The following is a 25045-nucleotide window of genomic DNA, read 5'->3' as shown; positions in this document are numbered from 1 at the left end:
TTATATTCAAAATGTATTCTTAATTTACTAAATTTGATGTTTTACTATTTACAAAAAGTTTGAGAAATTTCGGAAAATTCGATATCGTCAGGTCTATTATATATACTGCAAATTAGAATTAAAAGTTTGTGGACCATGATTCAATCTGCTCCGACATGGCCCGCTTTGATATTTCAGACTATAGCTTTATGGTTGGCTCTAAGTTAACGATGGATTCTATAGTATAAATAATAGTCGTAGTGGGTTGTTCAATCTATTCGGTCGTGTTTCATATTTGATCATAATCCACTTTTTAAGCTTTTTAGTAGGTTTGTATATACTTGTAAGACTTTTCAGTCGGTAGACAATTGTTTAATCAGTGGTTTCATCGGCTGTCATAACTTTCAATCTGGTTAATGTTTAAATTTTTCTGATTTAGCCAAAGGTGCAAAAATGAAGAAAACTTTGTGAAGCGTGTGAGAAAAGGTAAATGCGGAGCAACCTAACAAAATATAATAATATAAGGTAAAAGATGTAAAAATGTTAACATTGACGACGAGATTGACCCATTGTTCATGTTAGGTACTGCTAAAGTATTAATATGGTTAACATGCGTAAGGAGAACACTATTATTAATTAATTCTGTCCTTTATCCCAAACCCAAAAGAAATAGATCTTAGAATACTTAAATACGAATAAAAGATGTATAGTATAGTCCTATGTTGGCTATCTAAATGCTCAAAATGTCTTAGCCTTGTTCTCTTTACTATATCTTTATAAAATCTATCCTCTACATATACGAAAACATTACGTTTTGTGGCTGAGTTCTCAAGAGAAAACTAAAAAATAATTAATGAGTTGAGAACTAGTAGACAGAAGTTGGCACAAGTCAACACACAATATTAATGTCATGAGGTGAAAACCAATTTAGTAAACTTGGATAAAAATTAAGGCTATAAGCTAAATGTGTAAAATATAGCACATAATGATAAGCGTAATAGAGCAAGACCGATATTGTTAGTTCATCATCATCATCATCATCATCATATATGTTGGTTGGCAAAATTTATTGCTATTAGTATCTTATCAAGTTTCAACAAAAGTAAGTTAGAAATAAAAACTGATGCCACATTTCTTCTTTCATAGTAAAAAAATCATAACATTGGAAACTTTTGAGAAAATCAAGCTTCGAGAACAGGGTTGACAAATCCATAACACCCAATCGAATTTAATATTTGAGATAGACAAATTAGCGTAACCGTCTCACCCTATCCAAAGAATTTATTCATTTCTCTCTCAAGTTTTCTCTAATATTTTGACAAAATTTTCAACGACTTATGTCGTATTTAGACACAACTATGTTACTACCACATATACACATATATACTATTTAGACACATATACTATATAGCTTTGAGTCTCCTGTGTGAGAGAGAGAGAGAGAATTGTGTTGTTGCATAGTTCCAATAATGGCAAAGACGAATCAAGCCATCACTATCTGTTCCCTTCTTCTGCTTCTTCTACTCTCTGAAACAACTTCTCACCTTCTTTGCTCAGATTCAAGTAAGTGTTCTCTATGTTCATGTCGTTTTTAGTTGAAGTGTTCTTGCGTACATGTCGTTTTGAGTTTAATGGCTTTTGTGTTCATGTCGTTTTGATGAATTTTTCGTCTTTTTGTCAGAGACTCCAGTCAACAACAACGAGACACTCCAGTTCTGCGATTCCTACAAAGAAAGATCTTGCTGCAATTCTAAAGATGATCTTCAATTACAGAATCGCTTCAACTCCATGAACATCTCTGACTCTAATTGTTCTTCTCTTCTCAAATCCATTCTCTGTTCTGTAAGTCTTAAGAATAAGAATCAATCTTTCACTTATGCATTTGCTCTGTTTGAAGCTAATTGATTCTGAATCTCTGAGTCTTTTTTTTGTTTCCCTCAGAAATGTGATGAATTCTCAGGACAATTGTTTGGTGATGATGATAGTTCTCTAGTTCCAATTCTCTGCAACTCAACATCACAAGACTTATGTTCAAAACTTTGGGATTCATGTCAGAACATTTCCATTGTTTCTTCTCCTTTTAGTCCCACTCTACTTGGTGGTGCTACTTCGCCTTCAACTTCATCAAATTCATCGACATTAACCGATCTTTGGAAATCCCAAACCGAATTCTGTACAGCCTTTGGTGGACCATCTCAAACCAACAACAACAAAACCAAATGCTTCAATGGTGAACCGGTTAACAGAGACACTAGTGATGATGATGAGGATGATGTTAAGACACCTAAAGGAATATGTCTTGAGAAGATAGGAACTGGTTCTTACCTTAACATGGTCGCTCATCCTGATGGTTCGAACCGGGCCTTTTTCTCTAACCAACCTGGTAAGATTTGGTTAGGTACAATACCGGATCAAGACTCAGGTAAACCGATGGAAATCGATGAATCAACTCCTTTTGTTGATATTACCGATCAAGTTAGTTTCGATACGCAGTTTGGTATGATGGGAATGGCGTTTCATCCTAAGTTCGCAGAGAACGGGCGGTTTTTCGCGTCTTTTAACTGCGATAAAGTCAAATCTCCTGGATGCTCTGGTCGTTGTGCTTGCAATTCTGATGTTAACTGTGATCCTTCGAAGCTTCCTAAAGATGATGGCACGACGCCTTGTCGTTATCAGACCGTTGTGTCCGAGTATACCGCAAACGGTACTTCCTCGAGCCCTTCAACGGTAAGTTTAAAACTAAAAAAGATTCAAGATTTGATTTCAACCAAAATGTGAGTTTCTTGGGGGTCAAGATTTTAACAAGATTGTTGCTTTTATAATTGTGTAGGCAAAGATTGGTAAAGCATCTGAAGTGAGGAGGATTTTCACTATGGGACTTCCGTATTCTTCATCTCACGGTGGTCAGATTCTCTTTGGACCTGACGGGTATTTGTATCTCATGACTGGTGACGGAGGAGGAGTTTCAGATACTCACAACTTTGCACAGAACAAGAAGTCGTTGCTTGGCAAAATCTTGAGGCTTGATGTTGATGTTATGCCAAGTTAAGTGACGAAATCGATAACCAAAAGCCTGTATTTGGGAGTTTGGATTTGGTGTTTTAACTCTTGTTTTTAAACTCTGCAGGCGTATCTGAAATCTCTAAGCTTGGTTTATGGGGAAACTACTCTATACCAAAAAACAATCCTTTCCAAGGAAATGAAAATGAGCAGCCTGAGATTTGGGCTTTAGGGCTACGAAATCCATGGCGCTGCAGCTTCGATTCCGAAAGACCAGATTACTTCTTGTGCGCAGATGTCGGAAAGGTTTGTGTATTTTTTTTCTTACGTCTCAAGCATCTAGTTCTGTGATGATGCAGAGTTTCTCATGAAATGATTGCTGTGTTAAAAATGTAACAGGATACATATGAAGAAGTTGATATCATAACAATGGGTGGAAACTATGGCTGGAGAACTTACGAAGGACCATATGTTTTCTCACCGTTATCGCCTTTTGGAGAAAATGTTTCCTCGGATTCAAACCTGACATTCCCCATTCTCGGTTACAACCACTCTGAAGTGAACAAACATGAAGGATCTGCTTCCATCATTGGAGGTTACTTTTATCGATCCAACACTGATCCTTGCTCTTATGGAACGTAAGTAAAAAAACTAAACCATGAACCCTAATTCCAAACCCTAAAAGGCTAAAACACTAAATCCTCAAATATTTTTTTGTCTCAGGTACTTGTATGCAGATCTTTATGCAAACGCAATGTGGGCAGCGATCGAATCACCAGAAGATAGTGGAAACTTCACGGACTCTCTAATACCGTTTAGTTGCAGCAAGGATTCACCGATGAAGTGTACCGCAGCTCCAGGAGGAGCTAGCTCAGGACCTGCTCTTGGTTACATTTACTCATTTGGACAAGACAATAACAAGGACATACATTTACTCACGAGCTCTGGTGTGTATCGAATTGTTCGTCCTAGTCGCTGTAACTTAGCTTGCTCCAAGGAAAACACCACCGCTTCTGCCGGAAAACAGAACCCTGCTGGTTCTGCTCCTCCTCAGCCTTTACCTTCTTCTGCAAGAAAGCTCTGTTTCTCTGTGTTTTTGTTATTGTCGTTGTTGATGATGTTTTTAACGTTGTTAGATTAGAATGATGATTGTTTCAGACTCTGTTTTGTAACAGTTCTTATGGATGTTATTCAAAAACTATTTTGTGATTGCTTATATTAGACGAACTCATATGTAATAAACCATTAAGTTTGAGTTCTTTTGTATTGTTATGTCGCAGCAATGTGATCAATCTCCCAGGAACAATCGTTTTGCTGGTAGATATTTCAGTTAGCCGACCAATTCAACACATCTTCAAATTAGCCTATGAAGACTTATGTTCGAGTTCGACACTAGGTGTGCATGTCAGAAAATCTCCAGTGTCTATATCAGCTGTTATCTTCTTCTACAAGAAAGCTCTGTTTCTATGACATGACCTCTTTTATCTTCGTGTAGTTTTCTTTGGAGGGTGAATATAACACATGCAGAGAATATAGATAACTAATTAATGGAGAAGAAATGAAGATTGTCGAGTACCTAAATGAAATCTTTACGGCTGCCGATAATTATTGACCATTGCTTGGAGACGCATTGGAACCTCACAAGAGACTTGGCCGGGAGTTTCTTCAGTATCTCCACCGTTAGATCGAGAGGAATATTAATATCACCGGCTGTTATTTCAAGGCAGCAACTACGTTTAGAACATTGTGACTTGTGAGAGCGTATATGATCACACTCTTCTCTTTCTCCCTTCATGACGCTTTTTCTTTCGGTAAAACATAAATGTGGAGCATACAAGGCTCGAACATAGACAAACGACGATTTTGTTTTGTCTATATTACACATAACGAAGTTTGAATAGTTATCAATTTATTATTATTATGCTTCTTAGAGTTACATATGCGATTTAACACTTAATTATAATGGTGGTGTGTAACAGATTAAGCAAACACATTCTCCATTGACACATTGAGTAATTTTACAACCAGGACAATGGTTGTGGCATAAATTGTCGTAGCTGCAAGGCCCTCCTCGTTGCGGTGTTACATCTCTTAGTTCTCCACTAGTTTTTTCTTCTCCCTTTGATGCTTTTGCTATACACAAACCTATATGATGCACTAATTTAATTTAGCGTACGGTAATCAAAGGATTTAATCGAGTTATTTTAGCTAGATTAGTCCTGAGACTAGTACGACTGCAACGAGATCTAGATTAGTCGAGTTATAAAAAAATCGAGTTATTTTAGAATTAGCTAGATTAGTCCTAAGATTTTAAAACCAATGATTTTTTGATAAAAAGTGTGATGTTCTAATATATACTATATAACTAGTATGTCTAGGACACGAATTCAAATCAAACTAAAAATCAAAACTCGGCATCAATTTTCATGTAAGAAATAAATGAAAATTATGAAAACATGATTTATAAAAGATAGACCGTAGACATACTTACATGAAAGAGACAACAAAATGGCAAGAACAACTACTTTTCTCGATACAGTTTTCTCCATTTTGCTAATATTGATTCTAATTATACAAATTCACACATATCTAAATGCTGGGAGTATATGTATATATATATACACGCATATGCACACAAATTATTTTATTTTTTTGGAAGGATATACATACAAATTATTAAGTAAGATTTGAGGTGATATTTTTCCAAAAAACATACAAATATATATATATATATATATACATATAAGATTAAGAAATGTATTGTTAAAGGATATGTTAGGATAGAAGATAAATAAAGTAAAGCATTCATCCAATCAATTAAATTATTTCACTTTATAAGTATTATATTATTATACAGTGTAGATAGAATTCCATTAAAGAAGATTACACATATATATGAGTTTTATTTTTAATAAGTTAATAATATACATGAACTAAAACTCAGTTAATAACATTGTAATCTCTGGCTTCATTTTCTTAAAGTATATGAAAATACAATATCAGCCTATTTGAATGTTCTTATTTTAGTATGCAATCTTCTTTAGTGGAATTAGTGCATATTGATATTTTGTTGAAGAGCATTAAAATAAATACATAGTGATACTCTCTCAAGAGCTAGAAGATGGAGAATTTTGGATCCCACTCACATAAACCATAAAAGAAGAAATTTATTGACAAAATTTAGCGACCCATAAAAAGACGATAAGCAAATTGATTGGTGGAATGCCTAAAATTAACTTAAGATATATACTTCCTTTTTTTTTTGGAATTCCTATGTTCCTAAAAGATTGATGTTATAAATCTTTAATTTGTTCCACGAAGATTGATTTTTTTTTAATATATAATAAACTTCAAGGTACAATGATTAATTGTTTCATATTACACTATTGGTTCAAATTTATTAAAAAAATTAACATAAAAAATAATCGACAAATAATTAGATACTGATTATTATTTTTAATATTTTTGAGAATTCTAGATCATCAATCTTTTAGGAACATAGGGAGTAATAATCTTTGCATCAAACAACCCAAAATCAAATAAGATGTAAAAATAGTTTATGTAGTTATTTAATCATTATTACTGTTGTTATTAAAGTTACATATGCGATTCAACACCTAGATCTGATTGTTGATGGTAACAGTTTGAACAAATGCAAACTCCGTAGTTACATTTAGTGATAGTACAACCTGGACAATTTTCACGACAATTATCATCGTACTTGCAATACCATGTATGCGGTGTTTCATCTCTCACTTGTCCACTAACTTTTGATTCTCCTTCCAATGCTTTAGCTACCCATAAACCTAGCATGTACATATAAGAATAGTTGAAAAATAACCAATTTGATGCACTAATTTAAATTAGTGTCGATAGATTAAACGACTAAAATCCAAAAGAGATTCTTGTAGAATCAACTCAAAATGTAGATTATAAAAACAAAAGAAAAACAGTCAACTAGTATTTCTACCACGCAATTCAACTAAACCAGAATCAAGTTTGAGCATCAATTATGTTTTGAAAACTAAAGAACATAATAAAAGATTATGTATTTAAATTAAAATGATGGACTCACATGAAAGAGACAACAAAATGGCAAGAAGAACCACTTTCCTCAACACCATTTTCTCCATTTTGATGATACCGGTTCCAAATTTCTTTTACAGTTATTGAATCCAATTATGCAAAAATAAACACACCCAAACATACTTACATATATATATATATATATATCATTTTATATATGTGTATTTTGTTGCCAAGAATAGGAAACTATGTAAGATGAGGTTATTTTTTGCCAAAAACAAATATTTCAGACAAATATTATGATAAAAAATCAAACAAAAATAATTGTAGTAGATAACTATGAAAATAGCATAATTAAAATAAAAATGACTTCTCACAAAGTATTTTGGAATATTTTACTCCTTATTTAACTGTTATGAGACATGTTTGATTATTTTCTTCTATATGGACTTCTAATTTATAAAAAAAAATGCATTAAAAAAGGTTGTAAGTGAAAAGTTTTAAATTAGTCTTGGCAATTTTGGGTCAAGTCGAGAACACAATGTATGTGTTATTATATCTCTACCAATTCGCTGGTAGTGGAATTCACACTACCCACAAAAATGCCATACATCTATAGTCTGATCATTTATAGACCTTCTTAAAATTGGGCTTATATATATGGTGAAAAAGGTGCCGCAATATTAAACCGGTTCTAAAAATTTTATTAATTTTAAAAGATATGAGTGTTTTAATTATTGTTAAACATTTTTACACATTATTCTTATGATTCATTTTAACAAGAAATATTAATTCTTATTGAAGCTACGGCTTAGGAAGACCAAAACTCGTCGTTGGACAAAACTACGGTTTAGCAAAGGCTTTCATGGGCACATAATAAGTTTAAAGGAAAGAATGAATATTAATAGAGAATTCGACCAAAAGAAAACATCCATTTTAGATTCGTTACTAAAGATCAAAGATGATATAATACAACCGAAACTATATGCTATAAACTACTACCCAAAAAAAAAGAACTCTTCGGACTTCTATTTCCTTTTATAAACCAAAGAAAAGGATTTGGTATGTGTCATCTCATGTTGCAGCACTGAGGTTTGCCTGTCAACACCAGCTTATCCCACAAGCAAATCATCTGTCTCGGCGACTGATAATGCGCCGTCAAGTAATTCTCTATGCAACCAAACTGACAAAACCTGAGGCTGTGAATGTAGTCCACCGGTTTTGTACCATTGTTGAATTGTTCTACCCACATTCCCACGCTTACATCTTCCATTTTGAACATCTGTAGTATCAAGAATGAGAAAGAAAGGAAAAGGGTTATATAGATATGCATGGTCGGTTTTAAATTGAGTAGGTAATGGGAAATTCTCATACCCTTAATTTGTGTTTCTCAAACTCTTTCACGATAAAGCGAGATATATCGTTTGATAATATGTATCCGGGGCCATTAGCATAAGGTGGATAGTCTTCCTCTGGCCATTCCTGGCAAAGCAGATAATGTAACATTAACTTTTGAATTCATATGAGAAAAGAACAGATACAAATGATTCTTTAGGCAAAAAGATCATAGCTTTTTACCTCATATGTAACAGACCATTTACCCTGGCGAAGTGGTTTGTGATAATAATTGATGTTGCCAATGTATAGACTTCTATCTGTGGGTGTTTTCTTTGCTTCACTAAGAACCGCATCCACTTGTACAAATGTATCGTCATCACACTTCATGATGAATTTAGCTGCAAGTTGATGAGCCTGCAAAACAGAGAATAGAGAAACTCTTTACCTTATATTGAATAATTGAAAACACAACATCAAGTGTTGAATCTTTGAATCAGCGGGACTCACCCCGTACTCGCAAATTGCAACGGTTTTGAGGACGACAAGGTCATAACTGTCCATGTAAGGGACTATAACTATGTCCCCAAAGAATTCAGCTTCCTTCTTTAGCTCCACATTTACTTCTTTCCTTGAGTGCTGCCCAAATAAACATCTGAGTTTAGCTTGCAATTCGATATGAGAAGCTCTTACATTTTAACCTAGAAGACCAAGATCAGATCACTTGTAAATTAGTCTAAACTTACCAGTGCAACAAAGAACCGAGCCACTACTTTGGAAGATTTAACGAGTTTATGTTGCATCCACGACCTCCTCACAGCCATCCTCTCAGCAAAATGGTTACCAGCAGAAAGGATACCAATGAACATATCAACTTGCTCATCAGGAAGTGATGGGGCTTGCCAATTGCTCGAGAGCTCAAGATGCCTCTGAGGAGAAAAACTAGGATGCGAGGTTGGGAGAGAGCCAGCGAAAACAGAGTGAACATCTATGTCCCCGTTAATGGTTAGACCAGTAGCATCCTCAAGCGTAAATCCCTTCATATATTGCCAAGAAACCACGCACATAGACAACCATCAGTTCACACCAATCACTAATCAAACCACAACATGTTTAAGCCAGGGCAAAACATCACTTACAGTTCGGTATGGAAAGGAAGTGACATGCTTCCCATCGACACTAACATGGTAGCCTTCCAATCCAGCACTAAGAGTAAGCACGAAAAGCTTGTCAACTGTGAATGGAAATGGCCATTCAACAGTTACTTTCTTGCTCCGACCTATTAATCGACTAAGCCACCATGAAGCCGCCTTGCTAGACTCTTCTTCTTTAGATGTAATGCTATCATCCCGAGCCCATTTCTCGCACTTAACCTGACCATCAACTACAACCATTCTTACTAATTAGTATCCCCAACAAAAACACCAAGAAAAACAACAGATGAAAGATAAATGCTTTTGAACATATCTACACTAACCAGTCTCTTCATCATCCCTAGATCTCCATCCTTCACATCTTTGTGCTGAGCCCCATTGCATTCTATAGCAAGTGTTCTGCTCAATCACAGGCTTACCACTCCAATCACCCTTAAGCCTTGGATTCAAGTGGAGTATCCGAGGTGGCTCTTCTCCTTCCACTGCTTTCAAACCCTGAAGCTCCAACTTAAACTGTGAAACCTTCACAGCTTCATCTCCTTCCTTTAACATCGATATCTTAGGGTCCTTCTCCGAATGAGCAGCTCGTGGCTTCCCAACCACTGTAATATGTGACCCAAGAGTTAAACCACATGGAAGCTCCATGATATTCCCACGTTTCAAAAGATCAGACCCGGTTAAGGAAACAGAGAGAGAACACGAGTTTGTCCCATGTTCCTCAATCTTCTTCTTCTTCTCCTTCTCCAAAGCTTTCAACGTTTTCCCAGACTCAAGCTCTTCCCATATCTTTCGACCAACTTCCCAAGCTACCTTAGCAGATTTATGAAGCTCCACAGACCCATCTTTGCTACTCGGGTTAAACGTTTCCGGGTCGAATCTCAAACTAGAAAGGATCCGAGTCCTTCTTCTTAAACCCTGAGCCGGTGATTCCGATTGTGATTCCTGGTAAAGCAGACTCTTTAAAGGTCGAGTCGGAGCTCGTCTCTCTTGTAACTCTCTCTGACTATTGTGCTTCTCGGGTCGGGTTAACGGATCCTGAGATAAAGAACTAAGCCCGGTTTTGAAGACGAAAGGGATTTCGAATGTGATAAGAAGCATGTAGAGTAACCCAACCGCCATTAGTATCTGAACCGATCTCTGCTTGCTTAGAGAAACGAAAATGTCGAATTTCTCTAACCTCTCGAGTTTTGACAACTTGGGCTTCCTCATTCCTAAATTATACGAAGAAAAATCCAAACTTTTTTTTAACTGGAAACAGAAAACCCTAGTGATGATGATCAAAGAGGAACAGAATCTCAAAATTCAAAATTTCAAAAAACAAATAAAAATCAAATCTTGAGAGATTACGATGAACGGAGACAATCAGTAGATTGGTGGGTTACTATAAATTCTGAAAAACCCTTTGAACACGAAGAGAGAAAATTCAAGAACTTTCTATGGAAAAGACAAATCTTTAGTGAGAAAATTCAAAACCCGAAAGAAACGTAAAGTCGAAAATTTAAATCTTTAGAGAGACGTGTAAAATCGTAAGATGAACAGAAACGCGTCAGGAGAATTTGGAGAAGGAAGCAGCAAGGGGAAGAGTTAAAGCTCTCTCCTCTTTCTTAGTTAGTGCTGCTGACGTCTGAATAAACCGCCGTTTTGGTCCATCTCTCTCTCTCTCTTTTTCGAATCTTTTCTTCGCTTTTAAATCTTCTCTTTTTCCTTATTTTATTTAGTTTTCGATTAAAGTTATAGATTCGTTGGATTTATCTTTTCAAATTAAAGTAATTTTATTATTCTAGATGATTATTTCCACCACCAGTAGAATAAAAAGGAAAAACGTTATGTTTTTGTCGAATTTTAATCTTATAATTGAAGTAATAAGATTTTTAAGGTTAAGCAAATCGACCAAAAAAACAAATCGAAAAGGTTGTCTTGATTACACGAGACAGAATGTGAAATTATTAGTTAATTAGTACTATATGATTTATAAATTAAAAAAAAACAATAATAGTAGATGGAATCATATGTATTTGATTGTTTAGTAGATATGATTCTTATTTTGAAATTTAAACTATTATTGATTAATGTCTACTTAGTCGGTGCTAAATCGGCCAACTGTGTCATTCCATCACCAATGAAGTCACATAGTACTCCTATGCTCATGTTTTTATTTTTGACTTTTCTCTCTATTAATTTTCTTAATTTCATGACCAAACTGAAATGAACAGAAGAAATTGATAACAAAAAAATAGTGTTTCTTGTTTTTTTATTAGAGGTATCTTGATGAGTAGAGCAAAAAAGCTTTATGGGAAAAATGGAAAGAGAGGAATTGGGCTTCATGTGTGACACCTTTGCATCCAGGTGTCTTCTCTTTCTACACTTGTCTTTTCCACCTTTTCATTATTTCATCAAAATATAAACATATTCCACTTAATTCGATAATAAAATTAATAATTAAAAAAGTTTTGCAGAAAAACATCAATTTCTAATTTGTTGGTCTTTAAACAATTTTCTTGCTACACATTTAGAGCATTCAATGCTATAGAATTGACTTTTAAAAGTTTTAACTCAGTGAATAGTTTTAGAGCTTTTTTGTTTGTTATATACTGTATTCTTAAAAACGTTTGATATCTCTGTATTCATCATTCAAAAATACAAACTTTTATAATAAACACAACAAATGAAGGTTGAAATCATCGAAACGAAAAATGACACTCTTGGCTCCTTGTATTTTTCCGCAACTACCTTGAACATGTCATCTACCAAAAAGGCTAAAACTACATTGAACATAATAAAACTATAGCTTCTGAATTTTTAAAAATTTAACGTGAAGAACGTTGACATGCAAACAAAAAGACTAAAACACATGTCATCTATCCTTCATATTAGCGTTTTATATATTTAGCTAGAATTTTGGCTTTTGTGATTAAGCATTTAAAATTTAAATATATGGCCCATTGTCACATCCTCGATCGTATCCTACGTACCGGTGTGTGGTTCCCTTCACTTTACACAACTAACTTTCATAAAACATATGACTATGAAGTGGGAGATCTATGTTAAATAAAAAAACACTAATTGGTGAATATTATTGTAAACATAGGCGATCGAGTACTTACTAGGATGGACATATGGTACGAAGATCAAATTTTTAATCCAAACATATACGTTTTTTCCTTAAACACGTCAGAATGAAATTACCAAAGTAACATGATTTGGTTTTGCTAGTATGTATTTTTTTCTAAGAGAGATGCATTGTCCTTTGGTGTATTTAAGTTGTTCACAGTAAAATTACCAAAGTTGTTCACAGTAAAAAATAATTTAATCAAAGGATAACTAAAAGACATAATTGTGAGATTTTTATTTTTTATTTTTGATAGAAATTATTTAGGTTATTGCGCCATAATATATCTTTTCTATTCAATTTTGTTTCTAAACGAAACGAAAATTTTACCATTGTAATATTTTTTTTATAACAGAAACGGCAAAATATTTGATGTAAGCTGTGTAATTAATGAGATTTTCTGAAAGTATTGGTGATAAATCATCTTCCATTGCATACTAGTGGCGCATTATCACTACCCACATCTGTCTTACCTTCTCCGATCTCTCTCTCTATTTGTCCACCTCACACACAACCCTATAAACAAGACAAGACCTCGCAAAGCTCAAACCTTTTCCTTCTTTTTTTCTATCAAGTTCCTCACTTCTCGGATCCGGGTCCTAAATCTGGGTCAACCCTTTTTACGATCATCGGAAATGGACCCTCCACTAGTGAACGATTCCTCCTTCTCTGCAGCTAATCCTTCTTCTTACACTCTCTCCGAGATTTGGCCTTTCCCTGTAAACGACGCCGTTCGCTCTGGTCTCCGTTTAGCTGTTAACTCCGGTCGAGTCTTTACTCGCTCTGAACATTCCGGCAATAAAGACGTCTCCGCGGCTGAGGAATCTACAGTCACCGATCTAACTGCTGGCTGGGGAAGTAGAAAGACTAGAGATTTGAACTCTGAGGATGATTCTTCAAAGATGGTTTCTTCCAGCAGCAGTGGTAATGAATTGGTGAGATTTTGCACTTCAATTTTTGAAAAGTCCTGATTTTTATTTGTTGGGTCTTTTGAATGTTTGAATCTAGATCCTTTAGCTTGGTGGTGATCTAAAAATCAATGAGTCAAAGTTTAAGTCTTTGGTTTAGGGATCAAGGATTAGTTTATAGATTAGATGACTTATCTCCATTGACTTTTTGACTTAAGTTGGATTCAGCTTGAAGACCATTAGTTTGATAGATGTTGGAATGGTCAATGCTTACTTAGTGATCTTAGATTGAGAGTTTGATTTAGGATCTTAAAGCTTTCCATCTGTTTACTTTTTTAATAGAAAGAATCAGGGGATAAGAAAAGAAAACTGTGTGGATCTGAAAGTGGAAATGGAGATGGTTCGATGAGACCTGAAGGCGAAACAAGTTCGGGTGGTGGTGGAAGCAAAGCAACGGAACAGAAGAACAAACCTGAGCCACCAAAGGATTATATTCATGTGAGAGCAAGAAGAGGACAAGCTACTGACCGGCATAGTTTAGCAGAGCGAGTAATTCTTCTGCTAAAATCACCATAAATTTTATCCTCAAAAACTGTTCCTTTTATTAGAATCACAATGTTGTCTTTGACAGGCTAGAAGAGAAAAGATCAGTGAGAAGATGACAGCTCTTCAAGATATAATTCCAGGATGTAATAAGGTACATGTTCTTTTGGTCCCTGCTTGTGAATGATGTTATTATAGCCTAAAAAACATTCAACAAGATATTTCTGTTGATCAGATAATCGGAAAAGCCCTTGTGCTCGATGAGATTATCAATTATATTCAGTCATTGCAGCGGCAAGTTGAGGTAAAAGTCGTTAACACCTCTCTGTTATATGTTACAATTATACATGCCTAAGCATGGAGTTTGGTCTGCAGTTTCTATCAATGAAGCTAGAAGTTGTTAACTCGGGTGCAAGTACTGGTCCGACAATAGGAGTTTTTCCTTCCGGTGATGTAAGTCCCAAATCTAAAAGAACATAGAAAAATCTTATCTTTCTTAATCAAAGCTACTAAATCTAAAAGCTCTTGGTGTGTTGTATCAGCTCGGGACTTTACCGATTGACGTTCATCGAACAATATACGAGCAACAAGAAGCTAATGAAACCCGAGTATCTCAACCGGAGTGGCTCCATATGCAGGTTGATGGGAACTTTAACCGAACCACATAAAAAAGAGTCTTTCTCTGATTGATGGATGTGTTTTGTAGGCAGTAAAAATGAATGCAACCCTTTATTTTTTATCCTATGCGTGTGTATCATTTTGCTGTTATATCATAAGATAGAATATGAGAGTGACCAGAGAGATTAACACTTTATAAAACATTGTTGTATTGTCCTATTATATAACTTGTAACAATTGATTCAGTAACATATGTTGGTCTTAAATCTTGTCCTTTGTATAATCTTTATGTTATGATGAATCAATGATACGTTTTTTTTGTTGTCTTCAATTTATTGCAACAACTGAAAAAAAGTAAACAACTTCTGTCTTCAAAATAAAAGAAGAAGGATTTGACTTTAAGTCAAAGTAATTGTATCTAACGGCTGAGATTCTCTCTTCTTCATCCTCTTTCAGATCAAAATTCGATCTCTATCTCTCTTCCTCACTCAAGTTGAGGGGCGCCAAAAAAAAACCTTTTTGACAAAGAGGGAAAAAAAAAGTTTTTATTTTTATTGTTTTTGTTGGGCGAAATCGATTTGACAAAATCCCGAATTTCAGTTGGGCAAATTCTTCTATTTCTCAATCTGGGTCTTTCTCTCTGGTCGTGATTTGGTGACCGTACGAGCGAATAACGCGTAAAGATTCATAGCTATGGAGCATCAGAACGCGGTCAAAGAAGCCCTAAACGCACTGTATCATCACCCGGATGATACAGTGCGTGTGCACGCTGATCGCTGGCTTCAGAACTTCCAAGGAACTCTCGATGCTTGGCAGGCGAGTTTTTTCTTTTCGATTTCAATTATTTAATCTCGATTTGTTTAGGTTCGATTTGTTCTTCCTTGTTTTGTAGCACTTGTGCTAGAGTTTAATGTTCGATTTTCAGCTACTGTAGACCATATAGGTGCATAAAGTTTCATCCTTTAGTCAATTTGTATTAGTGATTTGCTCTTTAAGGTCATATAGGCTTATGCATAGCAGAAATCTCAAAATTTCAGTACGTCTAAGTTCATTTCTGAGTTACTTTAGACTATATAAGTGCATAAATTTTCATCCTTTAGTCAATTTGTATTAGCGATTCGCTTGTTAAGGTCATATAGGCTTATGCATAGCAGAAATCTCGAATTTTCAGTACATCTAAGTTCAATTGTGCACTTTTTCCTGTAGCTGGTTTGAGAAGTATGTGTAAGGTGTGTGAATAGATTTACCTTGTTAGAGAAACGATTAGCTAGGTTTTATATGAGCTCTTTTCTTTTAGACCCATGATTGTTGTTGCGGAGAAGAGGATTTTTTTTGATGGAGAAGTTCTACAATATTTCTTACTCTGTGCTGTTGTATGTTTTCTAGGTTGCGGATAATTTACTTCATGATTCTTCTAGCAATTTGGAAACTTTGATATTCTGTTCTCAGACCCTTCGAAGCAAGGTAAATGCACCTGAATGTTTCTGTAAATCCTTATTCATTTATCACACAATCTTGGAGCATTCTGGTGACATCTAGTCTGTCTCACTCGAAGGTTCAACGAGATTTTGAAGAACTACCACCTGGGGCTTTTCAGAAGCTACGGCAATCATTAACGGTAATTCTTTGTTCTATTAACTATTTCTTCCAAAGTTGTAGGGTTTCATGAGTTATTCATTAGTATGTCTGTTCCTTTGAGCAATAACATAATAGGAAAACTCAGTTGAACTAGAGTATTCTGGGATCTAGGTTTTACTATGATTTCATCTTTCTGGCCTATTATTCTTGGTATTGGACAATTACTTCCCGGAAAATTTTGACTTTCATTATTTTCTCAAATGCAGACATTGTTAAAAAAGTTCCACAAGGGCCCTCCAAAAGTTAGGACCCAGGTAAGTGCATATGTGGAATTTTCTGTTGTGCGTATAAAGTCATGTACTTTGTGTCGAGTTATCTTATTTAAGTATTTTATATTGTAGATTAGCATTGCTGTTGCTGCCTTGGCGGTGCATGTTCCTGCGGCAGACTGGGGAGATGGTGGTATAATTAGCTGGCTTAGGGATGAGATGCATATGCATCCTGAATATGTGCCTGGTTTCTTGGAACTCTTGACAGTTTTGCCCGAGGTAGAGTATTTTTTATTCCTTTGTTTAAGTGTTCATCTCACTCAGTAATTAATTTGACTTCATGTATCCGGCTATATAGATATGAAAGGCCTTATTTTGGTCTGACTTGGATCTTCTTACTTATTATTTATGCTGGTATTACTGACCTCAAATTGGGTAGACCTATTTGGAGAATATTCTGTTCCTTTTTTACTTTTTCCATATCTATGTTTAGGTAGCATTCGACGTTACTCTGTGAGTGTTATTTCAATCCCTAAAGTATTGGCTGGGCAAGACCTTGATATTTTGTATGGTATTGTTTGCAAAAAATGTTGGTAGTTTATTTGTAACTAAATGAAGATTCTAATTTTTTCACAAATCTCTACCACATCGTTTGACCTTTCCCTTTCATTAACTTGATTCACTTTAGGAATGTTTAGCTTTAATCTAGATGGTTATATGATGTCTTGATCTTATATTGTCCTTCTTGCTATGACCAGGAAACATTTAACTACAAAATAGCTGCTCGTCCGGATCGACGACGTCAATTCGAAAAAGAGCTTACTTCTCAAATGGAAGCTGCACTTAGTATCTTATCAGCATGTTTGAAAATATCCGAACTTAAGGAACAGGTCAGAGCTTATCTTTAATATAGAGTCGTGACATAGTTCAGTACATAGTTTGTTATTCACTTTCCATGATCCCTCTGTATAACACATCAAAATAACCTTCTTCTTTTTATGTTTTCTGATGCATGTCTGTTTTTTTACTTTCCACTAGTTTTTACTTTCTTTACCAGTCAGAGTCTATGTTTGCCTTGTCAAAACATATTTGCTAGTTTTAGGTAAAAGCTTGATTACATCTTAGGTTTTCACTCACCTGCCAAAATTTAATATGTCTTCTTGCATTATTGTTAGCTTCTGAAAAATGTCCCATGTTCCTGTGTGTTGGACCAGCTAGTGTTTTTGGTGTTGCAAGAAGTCACTTATTGTCAATTGTGTTCTGTAATTTTGATTTTTCAGGTTCTCGAGGCATTTGCTTCTTGGCTCCGTCTTAGGCATGGGTATGCTCTTTTCTTTTGCTTTTCTATCTCCAGTTTTATTTAGAACAAAAGCTCGTCTAGATTACAAATATTCATTGCGAGTTCGTCAGGTTGTAAATTGTTTTAATATATGGGTCATAGATTTTGTCCTATATAGAATCATCTTAGACACAAAGCTAAGTTTATCTGATTTGTTGCTGTTGGTTTCTACTTGCTATCCTTCTTTATTTTCACCAATTCAACTTAGCAACGATGATACTGACTGAACTGTATACTGGTGAACTTTGGGGTGGTCTTTTTCAGGATTCCTGGAACAGTGCTTGCCTGTCATCCATTGGTGCATGCAGCTCTCTCAAGTTTGAACTGTGATCCACTATCAGAGGCATCTGTTAATGGTATACTAGTTGGAAAAGCTAATATATACATAGGCCTTTAGAGTCTTGGGATACTTCACATTGATATATTTTTCCCCGTAAATTGAAATATCTTTACTGAATAGAGACTATTTATGGATGAGTTATTTTGTGATATCTTCTGGTATTGGAACACTATGGGAGCTGCGAAATTTCTAGCATACCTGTTATCTCTTAGTTGGAATATGCGAAGTTCGAGAATTTGCAAATTGAGCTTCTAGAAATTGGTTATTAAGCTTTTCTTGTTGAATTTTGGAAATTAGTGTTTGATGTGTGTTGGGTGTATACTGCATTGCCTTAAGATGGTTTTTTCACCTTCATTATAATGAGCAGGAATTTTTTTGTTCTTTATCAAATAGAAAATAGCCTTCTATTAGTTTTCAACCTACAAGCCAATGTTTCCTTCAATTTAGAATTCATTATTAGAGTTTTAATAGAGAAACTTCATTTTCAACTTCGCAGTTATCTCTGAATTGATACATCACACAGCATCACCAAGTTCTGGTGGTATTTCTGCACAAACACCCTTGATTCAAGTTATTGTGCCTCAGATTTTAAGTCTTCAGGCCCATCTAAGAGATTCTTCAAAGGTACTGTTTACCTTTGGTATTGATACAAGTTGATGGCTGAATCTGCTTGATATTAAGCTTCATTATTTCACAAATTTTCTGTTTCACTGGTCTCTGGCTTGAACGGCTATGATTCTGTTGCTCGTGGACTCTATTAAGGGAAAAGGTTATCAGATGCATCAAATAGTAGGAAACTAATGGCCTATCCTTGTTTAATTTAATTAAACTGTAGTGCTAAAAGGGTTATATTCTGTTTATATGACTTGATATGTGGCTAAAGATATCCCTCATAATGTGTTGTAATTTTTGGCATATGTTTGTATTTCTTTCTTTTGATTCTTAGAATTATTTCTCTTTCAGGATGAAGAAGATGTCAAAGCTATTGGTCGATTATTCGCTGACGTAGGCGATTCATATGTTGAACTAATAGCTACTGGTATACGGCCTCATTTCTGCTACTCTGTCTTGTTATTTTAAGTGTTCTGGTTCATGTGTCTTGATTGCTTTTGGCCTCTGGTGCGCAAAATGCTTTAGTTGGTAATCTAATATGTTTGAAGGTACTATTTCTGGCCTCTAGGTTCAGATGAACCAATGGTTATTGTGCATGCCCTGCTGGAAGTTACTGCACACCCAGAATTTGATATAGCCTCGATGACCTTCAACTTTTGGCACAGTCTTCAACTTATGTTGACAAAGAGGTAACTTCAGCCTTTTCTATGTTTTTGGGTGTTCCTAGGGTCATATTCTGAGAGTGTGATTTTTAATCTTCAGGGAATCTTATAGTTCATTGGGTAGTGAAGCATCCATTGAAGTTGAGAGAAACCGAAGACTGCATATCTTTCAGCCAGCTTATCAGAGCCTTGTATCTTTGGTGAGTGAGTCATCAGATACCACTCTAATGTTTTACTCTTTCAAGAATATTTGAAGCTCGTTGTTGAACCCAGGCCGTTTCTATTGGTTTGCTCTAATCCAGAGAGACAAAATTGAATTCTCATGCTCGGGTGACTTATGCTTAAATTAATATTGCTCTTTGAAAAAATTCTTGATTTCTAAAGTTTATTTGGTCGATCATCTTTTGGTGGAAACAGAAAATCATATGGGTTATTGTATGCTCTGCAGTTTATGTCACCTATACACTGGTTTCCCTTCACAGGTTGGCTTCAGAGTTCAGTATCCTGAAGATTATCAAGGCCTCTCATATGAGGACCTTAAGGAATTCAAGCAGACTAGATATGGTAATCAAAGCGGTGTATTACTTGTTCTCAATATTACATTAGATCAAGATCTTTTGAGTTAAGTGTGCTAAGGAATAAGTGTACCCCTCAGAGCTTCCCAAATAGATCAGCGCGACCTTAGATTTTCGTAATTTGTTTGCTTAGCACTGTTGTTCTCCCTATGTTTCAATCCTTTACACTTGTTTCTTGACGCAGATAAAGTATTGTTCTTCTGAGGTTTTTGGTTGTTTTAGTCACTTAGCTTTGGTATGGTGCTGTATCTCGTAACGTCACTTTTTGATTTACCTATTCTTCATACTTTTGTTGATATGTACTTCTTATTGTGCTCTCAATCATCTTTGATGGGACCAATTACCTCATTTTCTTGTTTACTTCTCTGGAATGTTGCTCTGTCTATCTAATTTCACTGATGAAGTTTGTGACATTTTCAGCTGTTGCAGATGTATTAATAGATGCAGCGTTAATCCTGGGAGGGGATACTACTCTTAAGATTCTCTATATGAAGCTTCTTGAGGTTTGTGCTTTGGATCTCCATGCATATATCTGTTCTATCATTAAATACAAAATAAGCATTGGGAGATATTGAATCAGCATTTTTATATACTGAAAAAGTTAAATACGATCAGGGTAGAACACAATTAGGATTATCAGCACCAAACAGTTACATTTTATTTACCTTTTGGATTTCAGCATCTTTGACATTTGTGAAATATGTACTTAGGCCAATGCCCAGACAGGAAACAATTTTCAAGATTGGCGTCCAGCAGAAGCTATTTTGTTCTGTATATGGGCAATATCAAATTATGTTTCGGTTGTTGAAGCTGAAGTGATGCCCCAGGTTTGTATTATACATAGTTCCTCCAAGCTACTGCTGCCAAATTTTTTTATTTTTTTTTTCTCACTGCCTATGAATTATGGGTTTCCATATTGTTTTTGTGTGATGAAAGGCTTGTAGGTCCGTGTCTTATAAAGTCTTGAGTGTTTAAAGTTTGAATGGCTTTAGATTCCGTTCTATCTCTCATGCGTGGAATTTTCATTCTCTTAAATTCTGCTTTCAGGTGATGGCGTTGCTTCAAAATCTTCCTCAGCAAGCGCAACTACTTCAGACAGGTGAATAGCTTTTCTTTCTAAGTTTTATATGTAGAAGGTGAATAGCTACTTGGTGGAAACCACTAGTGTATGCGCAACAGAAACCTTCCAAGTTATGCGAAAGAAGCTTTTTCTTTAATGCAAGATATCTGCTTCCCTATTTGATTTCAGCATGCTTACTTGTTGGGGCATATTCAAAATGGCTTAATGCTGCACCAGCCAGTGTTTCAATATTACCATCAATCATTAGAATTCTTATGAGTGGAATGGGCACATCTGAAGATTGCGCAGCAGCTGCAGCTTTGGCTTTTAGACATACTTGTGACGGTATTGTATTCTCTCTTCCAAATTTGATCCCTTCTTTTTATTTTCTGAGCATAACATTGACATTATGACAAGTATACATTCTTCTCTGCAAAATCATTTTCAAACATACAAGGACTAGTATACAAACTTTGGTCATCAATTGGTTTGCAATACAATAATGTCAAAAACGCACTACAAATCTGGCTATCTTATTTCTTTGTTGTTTCCTGGATGAGAAACCATGGCAAAGATATTTTGGTTTTAGGCTTTAGCATTGGATTTTGATTTAAACCAGCTCCCCTTTTATATAAAAAAAACGGTCTTTTAGGGCTGTTGAGAAGGTTTCTCATCTTGATTTTTCATGGCTAAATAGTTTCATGGACTACAAAAATTCAGGAAATCAGTTTAATAGTTATAACTCTTTCACTTGCAAACTAAATTAAATTTTGGTTGTTAGTTTTCTCTTAGGAAGTATGAAGTTCTCACCTCTGTAAAAATCAATCGAATTGTGCATACTGACCTACTTCAAAGATGGCAGCTAGTCGAAAGGTCTGACTGGAACCTACGCTAACGGATCTGACTTCGACTCTACTGAATTGCTAGCATATAGGGTGCATTGCAATACTGGCAAGTATTTGGAATTTTGTTGAATGCTTTTCCTTGGACTGAATTCTGTTTTCCAGTTTTGTTTTTACGTCAATGCGATTTTCAAATTACTTTTCATGATATATGGTGTGAAACCATACTGATACTAAATAAAAGCTTGTAGCTATCTAACAACTAATGTTCTGTAATTGTTGATTGCTTGTTGTTAATCAATTTCCTCTTTCCTCTTCTCCCCAAAATGAAAGATACAGGAAGGTGTTTTTCTGTTGACCTGATATGCATATATTAGTTTTGGCGTTTTCTCTTACTGGATTCAAAATGTTACAAATTTGCTTTTGTAAATATCTGATGCCTGTTTAAATAATGTTTCATTGTAGATTGCCGAAAAAATCTTTGTGGGTATTTTGAAGATTTGTTTAATATCTATTGTATGGCGATCAATGGCGGTGGTGGTTATAAAGTCTCTGCTGAGGATTCACTAAATCTCGTTGAAGCTTTAGGGTATGGATTCAACTGAATGATGGATTAGATCTCATTTGTGTGTTATTGACATCTCTAAAATTTGATTGTGCAGTATGGTTGTTACCGAACTGCCTTTAGATCAGGCCAAGGGCGCTCTTGAAAAATTATGCTTTTCAGCCGCCTCTCCTCTAGAGGTTTGCCATCTTGACTATTTGCATGGTTGTTTGATATACTGTCAAGACTTATAATGATGGGAACTGTGAATCTGTGAATCAGGAAGCGGCGAAAGAAGATTTGGAGAAGAAGCATGCACGTGAATTAACTGTTCATATTGACCGATTTGCCTTCCTCTTCAGGTTTGTGTATTAATATCTCAATGATGCGATACATCTCCATGTGTTTTGTTTAGTGTTACTAACAAATGCTACCACATTAGGTATGTGAACCACCCTGAAGCGGTGGCTGCTGAGATTAATAAGCATTGGGCAATTTTCCGAGTTATTTTTGATGCGTAAGTGAATCTAGGCGCATGATGATTAACATGTTCTCTTCAAATTGCTTTTATGTGGCCTCTTACTTTGAAATGGTTTTTACTGCAGTCGTCCTTGGGACATGAGGACTATGGAATCTCTATGCAGGGCATGCAAATATGCTGTGAGATTCATTTCCTTTTTCTTTACCTACTTCCTTCCTGGACATTCCTGAACACCATTGTTTTGTTTGCTAGACATTCCATGTCTATGAACATAAGAGAAAATCTAAAACTATATGTCGGATGACAATTTTGATAGAGGATAATTCACTAAAAGAAGGCAATGATTGTAGGTACGTACTTCTGGAAGATACATAATTGATACAATTGGAGAAATGCTGGAAAAGATTCAATTCCATTATCAGCAGCATCATCAGCCATGCTTTCTATACTTATCCAGTGAAGTTATAAAGGTAATTTGTGTTCTTTCCATTCAGTGGAATGCTTATAGAAAAGCTTTAGAGACTCTAATTTTTGTGGGATTTGCAGATTTTTGGTTCTGATCCATCGTGTGCTGTCTACTTGAAGAACCTGATTGAAACCCTCTTTGCACATACAACATGTCTTATGACAAGTATCAAGGTTGACGAATTTCACATAGTAAAATACTATCTTCAAGTTCTTAGTTTTAATATCCGATGTGGTGTCTGATTCTGTTTATATTCTTACAGGAAGTCACTGCGAGACCAGATATAGCCGATGACTGCTTTTTGTTGGCGTCTAGATGTCTTCGCTACTGTCCACATTTATTCATTCCGTCTCCTATATTTCCAGCTCTTGTAAACTGCGCAATGATTGGAATCACAGTGCAGCACAGGTTTACCCTCTCTTTCTCTAAAGTTGTTCATCATAAGCTGTTTTTCCTTGAGAGTTTTGAAATGATGTTAACAATATATTTTGAACAATTCTTTTCCAGAGAAGCCTGCCACTCGATATTGACCTTTCTAACCGACATTTTTGACCTCGAGAAGTCTGTGAATGAAGAACAGTTCGTACGGATCAGGGACAATATCATTATTCCTCGGGGAGCTACAATCACCAGAATATTGATAGCCTCATTAGCTGGGGCACTTCCCAGTTCTCGGCTAGATACGGTAAATTTAGGAAATCTATCTTTTTGCTGCATTTTTTGAGTGATGTTTATGGCCTTTGAAAACCGTTTTCTTTTGTTTTGGGTATTGGTCAGGTAACATATTCGCTGCTAGCTCTGACAAGAACATACAGGTTACAAGCAGTGAGTTGGGCTAAGGAAAGTGTAAGCCTGATACCTCGAACAGCCTTGACAGAGACCGAATCTACCAAGTTCTTACAAGCATTGTCCGATATTGCTTATGGAGCAGATGTGAATTCTCTGATAGGACAGGTTGAGGAGCTCTCAGATGTTTGTCGACGTAACCGTACTGTTCAAGAGCTTGTTCAGGCAGCTTTGAAGCCTCTTGAGTTGAATCTGGTTACTGCTCCTGTATCATAAAGATGATGAAAAACAAAGAAAGAAAGAAAAAGAAGAAAAGAAGAGTGAGAAGACATCAAAGAAGGTCAATTTTTGCATAGACCACTTTTTGATGGTTTGAGAAACTGAGAGATTTGATGCTTTTCTGCATATTTTTTTAACCGTTTTAGCTGTTGATAAAGATTTTTTTTTTTAAATCTTTTCTTTATATCTTCTGGTGTGAACCGTTGTTCCATTGTTTGGCCGGTTTATTTCCAGCGGGATGAACCAAAATCTTCTATTTTAATTTAAACCGGGTGAGATACACAGAAGGAATCCTTGATCCTTCAAGGATTGGTATGATTTTGAGTGGGAGGGATCATATACAACAAAAAGCATCTAATACCTCTTTCTAGTTTTGATTTCATGAGTTCTACTTTCTGGCAGAAATTAAAGAAAGAGCAATCTCAAGAACAAAATGATTTATTTCAGTTTTGAGAAGTTGTTGTATACTTCATAGAACCCGTGGAAATATATTCTGACATAAATTTAGTAATTATTATTATTTAGTTGCCCATCCTCAAA

The 25045-nt window shown here is 35.4% G+C and overlaps 6 protein-coding genes across 8 annotated transcripts; 3 read left to right on the top strand and 3 right to left on the bottom strand.

The window, feature by feature from the left end:
• Positions 1 to 1251: 1251 nt before the first annotated feature.
• Positions 1252 to 4321, top strand: HIPL2 (hipl2 protein precursor). Its single transcript, NM_125658.3, has 7 exons — positions 1252 to 1542; positions 1661 to 1821; positions 1921 to 2706; positions 2810 to 3023; positions 3107 to 3285; positions 3379 to 3617; positions 3703 to 4321. The coding sequence occupies exons 1-7, from the start codon at positions 1449 to 1451 to the stop codon at positions 4118 to 4120; spliced, it is 2091 nt and encodes a 696-aa protein (NP_201069.1). The 5' UTR covers positions 1252 to 1448; the 3' UTR covers positions 4121 to 4321.
• A 557-nt stretch (positions 4322 to 4878) lies between these two features.
• Positions 4879 to 5549, bottom strand: AT5G62627 (Putative membrane lipoprotein). Its single transcript, NM_001037048.2, has 2 exons — positions 5471 to 5549; positions 4879 to 5124 (listed from the first exon to the last, which is right to left on the bottom strand). Exons 1-2 carry the CDS (start codon positions 5526 to 5528, stop codon positions 4937 to 4939), a joined length of 246 nt encoding a protein of 81 aa, NP_001032125.1. The 5' UTR covers positions 5529 to 5549; the 3' UTR covers positions 4879 to 4936.
• Positions 5550 to 6487: 938 nt separating this feature from the next.
• Positions 6488 to 7112, bottom strand: AT5G62623 (Putative membrane lipoprotein; the record flags this gene model as incomplete). Its single annotated transcript, NM_001037047.2, has 2 exons — positions 6488 to 6785; positions 7055 to 7112. 2 exons carry the CDS (start codon positions 7110 to 7112, stop codon positions 6577 to 6579), a joined length of 267 nt encoding a protein of 88 aa, NP_001032124.1. The 3' UTR covers positions 6488 to 6576.
• Positions 7113 to 7814: 702 nt separating this feature from the next.
• AT5G62620 (Galactosyltransferase family protein) lies at positions 7815 to 11139 on the bottom strand. Of its 2 annotated transcripts, NM_125657.5 has the most exons (7): positions 9818 to 11137; positions 9480 to 9724; positions 9087 to 9377; positions 8851 to 8979; positions 8584 to 8757; positions 8380 to 8487; positions 7815 to 8287 (listed from the first exon to the last, which is right to left on the bottom strand). In NM_125657.5, exons 1-7 carry the CDS (start codon positions 10701 to 10703, stop codon positions 8075 to 8077), a joined length of 2046 nt encoding a protein of 681 aa, NP_201068.1. In that variant the 5' UTR covers positions 10704 to 11137; the 3' UTR covers positions 7815 to 8074. The 2 variants fall into 2 exon arrangements, with proteins under 2 accessions (NP_201068.1, NP_001318867.1); NM_001345556.1 differs by having other exon boundaries at positions 7893 to 8487; positions 9818 to 11139.
• Positions 11140 to 11773: 634 nt separating this feature from the next.
• On the top strand, positions 11774 to 14998 carry AT5G62610 (basic helix-loop-helix (bHLH) DNA-binding superfamily protein). Of its 2 annotated transcripts, NM_001345555.1 has the most exons (7): positions 11774 to 11840; positions 12959 to 13538; positions 13854 to 14060; positions 14143 to 14208; positions 14290 to 14358; positions 14430 to 14507; positions 14597 to 14991. In NM_001345555.1, exons 2-7 carry the CDS (start codon positions 13239 to 13241, stop codon positions 14720 to 14722), a joined length of 846 nt encoding a protein of 281 aa, NP_001330306.1. In that variant the 5' UTR covers positions 11774 to 11840; positions 12959 to 13238; the 3' UTR covers positions 14723 to 14991. The 2 variants fall into 2 exon arrangements, with proteins under 2 accessions (NP_001330306.1, NP_201067.1); NM_125656.3 differs by lacking the exon at positions 11774 to 11840 and having other exon boundaries at positions 12933 to 13538; positions 14597 to 14998.
• Positions 14999 to 15122: 124 nt separating this feature from the next.
• Positions 15123 to 25036, top strand: MOS14 (ARM repeat superfamily protein). Its single transcript, NM_125655.4, has 27 exons — positions 15123 to 15488; positions 16059 to 16136; positions 16228 to 16290; positions 16517 to 16564; positions 16652 to 16798; positions 17278 to 17409; positions 17800 to 17840; positions 18123 to 18214; positions 18695 to 18822; positions 19162 to 19237; positions 19379 to 19499; positions 19573 to 19672; positions 19955 to 20036; positions 20468 to 20550; positions 20758 to 20874; positions 21095 to 21146; positions 21297 to 21452; positions 22415 to 22538; positions 22612 to 22693; positions 22776 to 22855; positions 22936 to 23010; positions 23099 to 23153; positions 23325 to 23444; positions 23521 to 23613; positions 23703 to 23848; positions 23948 to 24125; positions 24218 to 25036. Exons 1-27 carry the CDS (start codon positions 15366 to 15368, stop codon positions 24500 to 24502), a joined length of 2877 nt encoding a protein of 958 aa, NP_201066.2. The 5' UTR covers positions 15123 to 15365; the 3' UTR covers positions 24503 to 25036.
• Positions 25037 to 25045: the final 9 nt, after the last annotated feature.

This window comes from Arabidopsis thaliana, chromosome 5, assembly GCF_000001735.4.
Source record: "Arabidopsis thaliana chromosome 5, partial sequence".
In the NCBI taxonomy this organism is placed as follows: Eukaryota; Viridiplantae; Streptophyta; class Magnoliopsida; order Brassicales; family Brassicaceae; genus Arabidopsis; species Arabidopsis thaliana.
Note: the sequence above shows the minus strand (reverse complement) of the source record. Positions and strands in the feature narration are given on the sequence as shown.

What these genes read in the sequence shown, in the direction of transcription:
- MOS14 (NM_125655.4), top strand. Translation starts at nt 15,366, where the DNA reads ATGGAGCATCAGAACGCGGTCAAAGAAGCCCTAAACGCACTGTATCAT. An exon ending in CTCAGACCCTTCGAAGCAAG is followed by an intron (nt 16,137 to 16,227) that starts GTAAATGCACCT and finishes TCTCACTCGAAG; the next exon opens with GTTCAACGAGATTTTGAAGA. An exon ending in AATCTCGTTGAAGCTTTAGG is followed by an intron (nt 22,539 to 22,611) that starts GTATGGATTCAA and finishes TTGATTGTGCAG; the next exon opens with TATGGTTGTTACCGAACTGC.
- AT5G62627 (NM_001037048.2), bottom strand. Translation starts at nt 5,528, where the DNA reads ATGGAGAAAACTGTATCGAGAAAAGTAGTTGTTCTTGCCATTTTGTTG. An exon ending in CATTTTGTTGTCTCTTTCAT is followed by an intron (nt 5,125 to 5,470) that starts GTAAGTATGTCT and finishes TGCATCATATAG; the next exon opens with GTTTGTGTATAGCAAAAGCA.
- AT5G62610 (NM_125656.3), top strand. Translation starts at nt 13,239, where the DNA reads ATGGACCCTCCACTAGTGAACGATTCCTCCTTCTCTGCAGCTAATCCT. An exon ending in GCAGCAGTGGTAATGAATTG is followed by an intron (nt 13,539 to 13,853) that starts GTGAGATTTTGC and finishes CTTTTTTAATAG; the next exon opens with AAAGAATCAGGGGATAAGAA. An exon ending in TAATTCCAGGATGTAATAAG is followed by an intron (nt 14,209 to 14,289) that starts GTACATGTTCTT and finishes TCTGTTGATCAG; the next exon opens with ATAATCGGAAAAGCCCTTGT.
- AT5G62620 (NM_125657.5), bottom strand. Translation starts at nt 10,703, where the DNA reads ATGAGGAAGCCCAAGTTGTCAAAACTCGAGAGGTTAGAGAAATTCGAC. An exon ending in TAGGGATGATGAAGAGACTG is followed by an intron (nt 9,725 to 9,817) that starts GTTAGTGTAGAT and finishes GAATGGTTGTAG; the next exon opens with TTGATGGTCAGGTTAAGTGC. An exon ending in CTCGGTTCTTTGTTGCACTG is followed by an intron (nt 8,980 to 9,086) that starts GTAAGTTTAGAC and finishes TTATTTGGGCAG; the next exon opens with CACTCAAGGAAAGAAGTAAA.
- HIPL2 (NM_125658.3), top strand. Translation starts at nt 1,449, where the DNA reads ATGGCAAAGACGAATCAAGCCATCACTATCTGTTCCCTTCTTCTGCTT. An exon ending in CCTTCTTTGCTCAGATTCAA is followed by an intron (nt 1,543 to 1,660) that starts GTAAGTGTTCTC and finishes TCTTTTTGTCAG; the next exon opens with AGACTCCAGTCAACAACAAC. An exon ending in TCAAATCCATTCTCTGTTCT is followed by an intron (nt 1,822 to 1,920) that starts GTAAGTCTTAAG and finishes TGTTTCCCTCAG; the next exon opens with AAATGTGATGAATTCTCAGG.